The sequence below is a fragment of the Sebastes fasciatus genome, chromosome 9 (genome assembly GCF_043250625.1).
Source record: "Sebastes fasciatus isolate fSebFas1 chromosome 9, fSebFas1.pri, whole genome shotgun sequence".
NCBI lineage: Eukaryota > Metazoa > Chordata > Actinopteri > Perciformes > Sebastidae > Sebastes > Sebastes fasciatus.
In genome coordinates, this window is record NC_133803.1 from 30,529,537 (window position 1) to 30,541,100 (window position 11,564).

An 11,564-nucleotide genomic window follows, 5' to 3' on the forward strand; every position below is an offset into this window, starting at 1 on the left:
TTCTGAGGTTTTGAGCATTTATTAGCGATTTAAATGTACTGTGCTATACTAACACTAAGCTCTGCTATTCTATGGAATGCTTTAATGTTACGTTGATTGTAGAAATGTTTACTGCACCTTTATAAAGAGAAACGTCCTTTAAGAAATAGCCTACACCAAGTTTTAGGGTCATTTGTCGTTTTTACCTGTACAGTAAAGTCACCAATAACCAATGAATTACTCTCTGCTGGGCGATGTTTGGCCACAAAACGGTGTCTTTAGGTAAGTATGTAATGTTTTTTGTAATTTGGGTGAATTATCTCTTATTTGGTGACAGTGCAAGTAAAAAGAAAAGTGAATGTGAATTAAAATGTCATAATGTAACTGCTCCTAGATATTAATAATATCTTGAATTAGTTATTTACACTCATTAGTCTTCCTTGTGCTATATGCTATATTCCTCATACATTTATTTCTGACAATTTTGAACTTGAACAGGCTCATTTACCTTCTGACCAAACTGTCTCTCTGATTAATAATAATAAGAGTAAATTGTGGGGTAATAATGTTCAGGTCTTCCTCGCTAACCAGATCAATAAACATTTATCAATAACCTTCATTCATTTGACGTTTTGGCACTTTGGTTCAAAACTAAGTTTCTCTTACTGACATGAAAATTATAAAGAACAAAAAACACAAAAAGGTCATTCTGTGTTTAGTCCGACGATCAGCAGGTTATTTGGTTTCTTCTCCTTTGGTCTTCTCGTTGTTTTAGGACCTCTTCCATCGAATGGCGGAGAAGATGGCGTGGAGGAAGTAGAGGAGAGTGGCCACGTAGGACATCACCTGAAAACACAGAAACACACAGAGGTCACCTTCAGGTAGAAAGACGGAGGTGTTGTAAAGCCTGGCCACGAGACCACCGCTGTCAACACACTGATTTAAAGGAGACAAACATAAAGATGCATTTCTATTTCATTAGAGCTGCAAGATGTGATTCTATTGTATATTAGTCATTACAAACATTGTTCAAACCCACAGACCTAATTTAAACTGGAACAATCACAAATTGTTTCCTTGTTAGTTTGTTAATGTTGTCTTAACAGAGTTACAGTATATCAGAATATTGTAGTATATGTAAATATAGTAATAGCTAGGATCTGTACGTCTGTGTGTGTTTGACGTACCACTGCAGCGATGTCCAGTCGGTAGAATTTGAGAGCTTCAGACGTCCCTGCAATCGTCAAAGCCTGGCTTCTCAGGAGGGTGATGAATGCCAGAACCACCGACGCACTGAGGTAGAAAACCACCGCCACAAAATGATAGGCCACATCCTGAAACGACACGGTAAGAAGGAAGAAGTGTGAAATAGGAGAAGGAAGAAGGCAGCAGAGTAATAAAGGTTATACGCTACACTTTATAGGCCTAAAAAGTATGTGGACGCCCCTGCATGATGCTGCATTTTTAACAGCATTCAACAGATGTACAACACTCACACATCACTACCTATCCACTGTTAAACCGTCTTACCAGGGAGGGCCAGACACTGCTCTGATTGGCTCCGCAGAGGAAGATGAAGAACCAGACCGTCGTCACTACGAAGCAGAAGACGGACACGAACATCACCCAGCCCAGAGGGTTGGCCGGAGAGACAAAATTCGACGCCACCAGGATCCACACCAAACCCCCGAACACCTGCAGGGCCACACAGGTGAGGGAGGAGGGAGAGGAAGACGAAGAGACAGAAAAGTTAGCTAGTGTTACAGTCTCATGATAAATTAGAATAACTGGTCAGCAGTGATCAATGACTAGAATACTGGAGGAATATGTTTGTCAACCTCATCATCATTCAGAGATGCCTAAACTTCAACCTGATGATGTTTTTTTCCACATGATAAAAAAGTAAAACATGTCTTCAACTCATGCTGCTCTTATAGTAATAACAAAGTTCAATACTGGACAAAACATTTACACATTTCATGTCCACAGTTTGCACCAAACATTTAGAGCTTTGTCATTGTATGACAATAACAGACTCCATTTTAGTTACTATGAATTACAGTGTTGCACCTTTAAAGGTACAGTGTGTAGGATTAGGCGGCATCTAGTGGTGCGGTTGCAGATTGCAACCAACTGAGTACCCCTCCGCTCACTCCTCCCTTTCCAAGACCACAGAGTGCAAAAGCGTGGTAACACCGTAGGCTTCGCTCAGAGGCCATCCTTACCATGATAACACTACTTTAGGAGAAACCAAAGTCAGACTGCAGCTGGCGGTACCACGCTTTTGCACTTTGCAGCTCACGTTACTGCAGTGTGACAAGCATGTTGGAGAACTACGGTGGCCTTCAGGTAACGTAAAAATGTGAAAAGCTCTCTCTAGAATCAGTGTTTGGTTTGTCCGTTCTGGGCTTCTGTAGAAACATGGCGGACTCCTTGAAGAGGACCCGCTCCCTATGTAGATATATCGGCTCATTCTAAGCTAACGATGATTCTTAGTTTCAGGTGATTATACACTAATAAAAACATAGTTATGAATATTATATTCCATTTCTGCTAATAGATCCCCTGAAATGTTGCACACTGTTCCTTTAAAACCAGCAAATAACAGACGCTTTGGCAACTTGGGAGCAGCAGAAACAAGCTGTGACAAATCATCACCTTTAAAGTTGACGTGGTGAATTTGTTAGCAAAGAGTTGCTTAAGTAAACATCCAGCAGTCACACAGCAACACGAACATTCATTTGAATTATTGTGTTTGTTTCCACCTGATGAATATAAAGTCCAATATTCTCTCTCTTTTAGCTGCAGATTATCTTCATCACTACAAGTGACGCCTTTCACATTGTTTTCACGTTGACATTTGATAGATTGTCATCAGAAAAATATTGATTAGTTTGCTTTGGAGTGGTACTCCAGGAATCAGCATTGCATTTTCATAAGATGGGGGACTTGCAAGAGACAGATTTTTATTTGATTTTTTTTTTTAAAGGATGCTGCATTTCCCATAATGCAACTCAACTTTCTGTTATACATTTTTCATCTCCAAGCCCATTGGCTATTCTTCAGACTTTAGAAAACTCCTCCAGTGCTTCATGTGTAAAATTGGTGGAGTACCCCTTTAAAATAATAATAATAATAATAATAATAATAATAATAATAATATATTTATTTGTAGAGCACTTTTCATACAAGAGATGTAGCTCAAAGAGCTGTATGAAAGAAAAGAAAAATGCAACATATTCAAACAGATAGGCAGAAAAACAATAAAATTAGACAATGAGAGGACAGTAGATGCTAAAATATATAAGTGAAATTAAAAACAGACCATTAAAAATAAAAAACAGAATTAGTAAAAAAAGAAAAGTTTAAAAAATTATAAATAAATAATAATAATAATAATAATAATAATAATAATAATAATAATAATAATAAATTACAACAATATTAATTATAGGCAAAAATTCTAAATAGGTTTTCATCTGTCGTTTAAAAATGTTCACAGAAAATAAGGGTTGGGCCTCAGGACTCATGTTGCCACTCTCGGGTGTATTTTCTGTTTCTCTCCTCCTTTGACAAACATGGTGCTTGAAAGAGTGTTTGGCATTTAGATAGAGCATGAACCTCCACTTGTTCCGTGATAAGAGGCATGTTGAATTGCTCTACTGTAGACTCCCTGTGCACAGGGAAAACATTTTTTCTTTCAGTGTCCTTGTGCAATAAGACTGATAATAGAACATTGTACATGATGACAAGTGGAAATGTCTGCTGTGAGAAAGGCCTATTGTGTCCTAACGTTGATTGTCTCCAGTTGGCCAGTTCAGGGCTGCACACACACACACACACACACACACACACACACACACACACACACACACACACACACACACACACACACACACACACACACACACACACCGACCCCACAGGTGTCCCTGCAGCTCAATCAATCAGCATTATAAGTATCAGGTGTGCGGGAGCAGAGCTGGAGCAGAACACTGTCGGATCCACACAAGCAGCTCTGCTTTCTAGAGAGGAAATCTCCCACAACTGCAGCAACAAATCAGCTTCTCAGTCAGGGATTAACACATAGAGAACATAGAAACTGCCCTCACAGCTTTCTGAGAGAAGGAAACCCTACACATTTAGTCTGGGGAGACAAAACAAAAAGCCCCCCACTGTGATTTTGGAGCTGAATTTCAACAGAGATAATCAGGTTTATATTAACTTTGCCTGATTCTATGGACGTCATACATGGTTGTTGTGTGTGAAAAGGCTGGAATTTTTTGATATATTATGTGGGCTACAGGTCAAAAGCATATACATGCAATACAGTAATAAACCATTCAGCAATTCAACAACAGCCACACCTTTAATAACAGTCTGCGTGTTAAACTAAAGTAAACAGGATAATACTTTAATTCAGTGTTGTATCTGAGTCAATAAAATCTACTTTACTGAAGTGAGACTAAGATTAGAGTGAGAAAACTCCTTAACAAAAGGAAGTTTATTAAAGTGTGCTACTAGTATACTTATTTTAAACTTTATATAAGAGAGTATACTTTCAGTTTACTTTTTATGCACTTATCAGAGATATACTTAACAAAAGTATACTTGGCTCATACAGACAAGTTGTGTACTCAAAGTTTACTATTCTTACACTTAAAGTACACTTAACAGTATACTTTTATAAACTAAAAAGTGGGCCAATTTAGTCCCAAGAAGTATTGAAGTTACACTGATATTAGTGTACTTACTACATAAAGTATACTTGGGTAATATATACTTGAACTTTACTTAAGTATACTTCATTAAATAAACTTGATGTATACTGCTTTTTCACAAGGGAAGTATCATCTGTACTACTTTAAAATGTTGGTTAAAGAGTTAATCTACTCATTTTATCCAGTTGATATCCAACCAGCATTTTGGAATAAAATTCTAGCTGTTAGTTAAACGTCGGCGAGTATGGATGGATGGATGGATGGATGGTCAAACTTGTGACTTTCACCCAGGAGACCCATGTTTGTGTCCCGTGTGAAACCAGAGGTACTTATTTTAACCCAAAACATGATCTTTTCTTATGTAGATTTGTTGTCTAAATATAAATATTATTGAGAATGCAGTTTTGAAATGCAAAAGCTGTTTAAAACACTGTAAAGATATAAACGTAGAAATGTTGAAACTCTTTTCGGTTCAGAAACATCGAGATTCAACGTATCCGTGTGAAGTGCCTCATAAATGCAGAAAAAGCAGGTTTCACTCAGCTGTGTAAACACAGCCAGGTCAAAGTCAGGACAGTCTATTCATAATCTAGCTGCTATACTTTTTCTTTTTCTTTATAGCTCAGCAAACAAAATTCAATCTGACCGCATGCAAAGAATGTGCCACGCCCCGAATTAAACAATACAGCTACAGGTGGTTCAAACATTTCTATATATCATGATACACTAATCAAACTCTGATTTCACCTCATACGTTCCCTCTCAGGAACTCTGAAGTTTAACACATTTCTCCTCTCTGCACTTCATTTAAGCTGTGTGATGCTAACATACTGGCAAAATGTCGTGATTTTAATGCAACATTATTGAATAGAACATTTCTAAATGTGTTATTTTTAATTTTGGAAACTTTGCAACCTTATAAATGGCAGGGAACACCGTGTAGGGAGGAGGTCGGGGTGGATGAAAAAACACCGGACATCCACCCAGGAGACCAGTGTTCGTATCCCGTGTGAAACCAGAAGTCAACGTTGATTTATTTGTCACATAACGTCAGTGGTTATTTTAACCTAAACAACAATCTTCTCCAAATTCTAACGAAGTAGTTTCCTGGCCTAAACCTAACCAAGTTGTTTCTTGTGAAGACGGAAGTTTATTTTGAAAAGACTGGAGCGGAAATAGCGGAATATTCGTAGGAAAATGCGCAAAAAATTAGGAATAACTTTTTGTAAGATATCATTCAAACCGCTGAATGCATGTTGCCTGCAGGAGGTCTGATTGTTGATATCACATTAAGTGATGAACAAACTGCCTCAGCCTGTCTGTGCTTCTCTTAATTTAGTCTTATTAAGTCCTCTCATGTGCTCGACTTTAAATTCGAATGTTTGATGGGAGAAAGTCAAATACCTGATATAGAGCCTGAGCACAGTGAGATACAGAGGTGAGCAAACACAGTTCTTTACTGTGAAAACACTGCATTACTTCAAACAAACATTACTTTAAGATATCACATGTAGTATCAGCAAATATTGCGTAAGCCTTATCTCTACTTCTCCGTATTGGCCTTATCAGTCCTCATACCTGAGGAGCATTATCCATTCCAGGTGAGAATTAACTTGCCTGCAGCCCGTTAAAGAAATCTATCTTTGAGGTATCAAAAACTCTCCGCCAGGTGGCTCTGAAAATCAAAATGTACATCCAGAATATTCAGCCCAGTCGCACAGCAGTTTGTGAAATAGTCATGAAATTGAATGTATTGATTTGTGTACATAGACATGAATTGCAAATTTTTTTTCAGGATGGTCAGCACAAAATCAATTCGTATGTAATCCACGTAAGTGAACCAGGAAGTATAAACAGCGTTTAGTAGAGAGGAGGTCGGTGTGGATGGGTAGGTCAAAAAACACCCAATTTTTACCCAGGAGGCTGGTGTTGGTGCCCCGTGTGAAACCAGAAGTCAACGTTAATTAATTTGCCACGTAACTTCTGTACTTAAGTCACACCTCTTCTTTTCCTAAAAATCTTTTCCTAAACCTAACTAAGTAGTTTCCTGTGAAGACAGAAGTTGATTTTTAAAAGACTGTATGCAGGTTACGAGCGGAAATTGTTACTCGACATTTGTAGGAAAACGCACAATTTTTTTTATAATTTTTCGTAAATATCATACAAACCGTTGCAGGAGTGGTTTGATTTTATCGGCATTTTGATGAAAATGTTTTGTCCTACTCCACTGGCATTCATTGTAACTGTTGTGAATCCACAACACAGTCTCACGGCAGTTCATGATTCGTGTACATAGACAGGAATTTATCTTTTTTTTCGTGACTTTTAACAGCATGTGACGCACGTATCAATTTCCGCTCCAGTCTTTTCAAAATAAATCTCCTAGGCTTAGGAAAATATTGACTTGGTTAGGCTTAGGCAACAAAACTACTTAGTTAAGATTAGGAAAAGATCGTGGTTTGGCTTAAAATAACACCAGAAGTGTCGTAACTTAAGTACGGAAGTTAATTGACAAATAAATCAACTTTGACTTGTGGTTCCACACGGGACACAAACACCAGTCTCCTGGATGAAAGTGTGTTTTTTGACACACCCATCTACCCCGACATCCTCCCTATGAAGCGTCCGCTGCTCTTTATACTTCCCGGTTCACAATCACGGATCATCACGAAAAAATTTGAAATTCGTGTCTACGTACATGAATCAATACATTAAATTTCAGTTGAACGCAACCTACAGTAGCCTATATGGATAAACTGTATTATTGCATTGTTTGCTTTCTTGTTCATTTCATTCGTCCATGTAGCAGACTGAATATCACACGGATGTAAAATGTGTTGTGAAACTGTGTGGTTGCTAAAGGCACAGGGTTATCGTATCTGATATCTTGTTGCTGTTTCCTCCTTCTGAACTTTCAGCCAGAAAAGCAGCCGAGCTCGTCTTCATGTCAGTTATCTTTCCTGCCCTTTTTATACCTGTGATGGTTTAGATTTAAACTGACCAGAGTAGTAAACCAGTATATATCCATATACCTGAGCGGCAGGTTGCTTCATGAAAAGGCGAGCTGGCCAGCAGCCAGAAAAAAAGACCCGAGCCAGCAACTAAAAACCATGTGAGTTGATGGTTGGTTTAGATTTACACCTCCCTCTGCAACTAAAGCTGTTTTTCCACCTGTGTCACACAGATTTAATCTTCAGTTCCCCCGTACAGAAACCGTCTATCATAGTCTCTGAATAAACAACAGCTATATGTGTTATATTACTTCAATAAAGTATTGACTGAAATAGGGAAATTGTCTCATAGTCCACCTCCACAGAGAGGACAGACTCCTCAGGACAGATTTAAAGGTTGAAGAAATGAGAGGTTTATAGTTTCCAAGCAACTCTGAGTTGACAGTTTTCTCCTGAAGAAGAAAGCCTGTGTCCTAAATTCACACAACAGAACAAATCTGATAAACCAACATGATCTAGGTCTGATTAGAGGAAGCAGATCTGGGTTAACACCAAGGTTTACGATTGCAACGTCCCCGGCTCGATTCCCGCCCTCATTTCATGTCTCCTCTTTACTGTCAAAGCACAAATTAAGACATATAATACGCCCAAGAAAAAGTTCAGCTTTGGTATTCATGACAAACTGAACTTGTTAATAAGGGATCTGTGAAAAGTTAATGATTACTTTTTGCAAGATTATTGAAATCTGAAACACTTTATTATAGTTTAAATGATTATAGACAACTTTAGAGAGCTATTACAAACTGCTGTAAATGGCTGAATTAAAGATATTCAGTGTGTGTAAAACGTCAAAGAACCCCGCCAGGAAAAAGAGGCCAAAAGAAGAAATGATATGCATCAGCTTTGGAAATGTACCTTCCTTATTTTGTGGATCCAACTTTCAGAGAGAGTTTTTAAAATTCCTGCAGGAAATAGTACCTCTAAATACTCTTTGAGAGTCTGGACGTTGCGTTGTCGTGACCTTCGAGGTTTTGTGCTGTAAAGTTTAAGTCTGTAGACCCAGGCAGCCAAACCAACACGCTCATCACATACCGCCGCTTTGTCACGCCCTTTTGTGTCACTTTATTTGTCGGCATCAAAACCACTGTAGTTAAGGTTTTAGGAAATAACTACATGGTTGAGCTTAACAATACTACGTTTGTACAGTGAAAATGACACTGAATGTTGTGAACACGTGACGCACTGGACACAAACAGCGGCCTCCTGGTTGAAAGCCTTGTGTTTGTTTTTGTTGGACCCACCCAACTCCACTCCCGCTCGCCCAGTGTGTCTCTTTTCGTTCTTTAAACTACGTCACCACCACACTCCCGGTGTACTTTCTCGGAGTGTTTACTGTTGCCACTGATGGGTTTACATTGTAGTGAATGGAAAACTTGGTGCGTTTCATACCGGCGCTAAAGGGTGCCCTGTGCGGCGGTAACACACGCCGACAGCCGTGACAAAGCCTCGGTATTTAACGCCCTGGGAATGAGAACGGGCTTTTCGCTCTTAAAACTACTTCACCACACTCCCGGCGCACTTTCCCCGAGCATTTAACATTGACGCAGATGGGTTTACATTGTAGTTAATGGAACACCCATTGTGTTTCATTAACATAATATATATATATATATATATATATATATATATATATAATATTATTATTATAATTTTTTTTTTTTATAAAAATAATAATAAATCAACTTTAGAGGATGTTGACTACTTGCTGTTAAAAGAAAAAAAAATATGAATATTAAAGTAAAGCTACTTCATCACAGACTTTTTATAGACTGATAGGCTGTGTCTAAAATTCTATACTATTTAGTACGCTAAAACAGTGTGTGAGATATTTTAGTATGTCCGAAACCTTAGTATGGAACCAGTAGTACACGAATTGCATACTATTTCCTGTGAAATATTACAGTATGCAATGCTGGATACTACGGCTGCATAAATATCCCACAATGCAATGTAACAACAACGTTCTTAACAGACGTTGACGGACGGCTCTGTAAAGTCAATAACGCTTCAATTTAACTGTAAGTATAAGATTTCATTTTGCTAGGCGTAATATATATATTTTTAATTAATCAGACTTTTATTCTCACAAACCGTCGTTTTGGTCACGTGAGGTTGGCACAGGTTACCATGGTTACACGTCTCCACCCGGCGAAGAGGCTCTCAGGAAGTGATGACGTAAATTACTGCTCAGTGCATCCGAAAAGATACATACTAGTGTTTATTCACACAAAAGTATGATAGTACACCTTGAATACACAGAGAATACTTTCGAAAGGTGTCCAAATTTTGTGTGACTTTTACACTCAAGAGTTTAGCTTTTTGTTGCTAAGAGCTGTTATGGTTGCTGTTTTCCTGTTGCTATGACAACCTGTGTTTTTCACCAGAAATCATTTGCCTAAGTTTCCATAAGCAAATGATTTCAGCAACTGTCAGCATAAACCCAACTGGTTGCCTAATTGTCTGAGCAACACAACTCATAATTGTGTGCCAACAATCATTAATACAAAAGAGTTTATTTTAACTGACGGGGCTCTCATTAACTTCCTAACTTTGTGGACCCAGCCCAAACCTAAAACCTCCTCTGATCTTCACGGTTGGTTTGCAGGTCACTCTGCTCTGTGTTGGCTCCACTGATCAAACACTGATGCTGACCAACGTATAACAAGACAAGAGATTCCTATCTGAAACAGAGACTCGCCTCAGCGGAGCAATGACGACGAGAGTCAAAGAAACCAGATCCTAATCTAAACGGTGCTGAACCCAGTGAATCAGGAATGATAGTGTGCAAGAAGGAAACAGGCAGATAAAAGAGAGAGGAGTAAAGTAAGATCTCAGTCTACGACTCACATGGGTAAGCAGAGTAAAGATGGAGATAATGTTTCAAAAACAGATAAGAAACTCACAAACTCAGGGATGAAGAACACGTCAGGAATGGAGGTGAAGATCCGGCCGCCTGTGGGCAGAACATCACCCGAGGTGGTGGAAGCCATAGTCCCAAACACTGTGTATGTGTGTGTGTGTGCGGTTTCCTCTAGAATGAAATGGATAAACCTGTTTTAATCTGCTTTTTAAAGGTCGTCTTTCTCTCCTCCCTCTAACGTCTCCTCCTCTCCACCTACCCATCCATCCGTCGTTACCATACCAGTTTGACAGGTGCTTTTTGGCTTTGTTTGTGCAGCGGGAGGATGTCTCTGGTTCTCTGTGTGTGTGTCTGTGTGTGTTTGTGTGTGTGTGTGTGTGTGTGTGTGTGTGTGTGTGTGTGTGTGTGTGTGTGTGTGTGTGTGTGTGTGTGTGTGTGTGTGTGTGTGTGTGTGTGTGTGTGTGTGTGTGTGTGTGTGTGTGCAGGTTTTATGTGTTTGTGTCCACCCTCATGTTTATAGTATTTGTGTGTCTCTGTAAATGGCAACCACCCGTTTACATGCACACAAAAAAAGTGATTGTGAGGCAACTAATGCAGCATTCATGTGGGATATAAAAGGAGCTGCAGGTCAAAACAGGTTCAAAATAAAGGCATAGGCTTTGCACATCCGTTGCCTGTGGGTTATCACCATCCAGCAGCCCAAATTATTTAATCTAAATCTGATCTTTCTGTTTATTTGCCTGCACATGAATACAATTATGAAATAACTAATTAACCTCTTAAACCCTAGGGTGCTGGAAGGTGTGGTTCGCCAAGACAGACATGCCCAAAATAAATCAAGAATAGCTCCACAACTACCAGGTCTATATGCATGATCTTGGTCTCTATGGATAGGTAAGACCTCAGAGAATTCATCCCCAGTGTCAGTAACATTGTGACTGTTACTATGCCTGAGTAAATTGTGATGAACCAAAGGAAAGATTTACATTTTTA

The 11,564-nt window shown here is 38.9% G+C and overlaps 1 protein-coding gene across 1 annotated transcript; it reads right to left on the reverse strand.

The window, feature by feature from the left end:
* Nucleotides 1-11,082, reverse strand: LOC141774477 (myelin and lymphocyte protein-like). The gene is made up of 4 exons (XM_074647174.1): nucleotides 10,615-11,082; nucleotides 1,510-1,674; nucleotides 1,167-1,313; nucleotides 1-825 (listed from the first exon to the last, which is right to left on the reverse strand). Exons 1-4 carry the CDS (start codon nucleotides 10,699-10,701, stop codon nucleotides 751-753), a joined length of 474 nt encoding a protein of 157 aa, XP_074503275.1. The 5' UTR covers nucleotides 10,702-11,082; the 3' UTR covers nucleotides 1-750.
* Nucleotides 11,083-11,564: the final 482 nt, after the last annotated feature.

Coding starts and splice junctions, on each gene's coding strand:
- LOC141774477 (XM_074647174.1), bottom strand. CDS start 10,701: ATGGCTTCCACCACCTCGGGTGATGTTCTGCCCACAGGCGGCCGGATC. Junction 1,314..1,509: donor GCAGTGTCTGGCCCTCCCTG/GTAAGACGGTTT, acceptor GTGTCGTTTCAG/GATGTGGCCTATCATTTTGT. Junction 826..1,166: donor GACTGGACATCGCTGCAGTG/GTACGTCAAACA, acceptor CTGTGTTTTCAG/GTGATGTCCTACGTGGCCAC.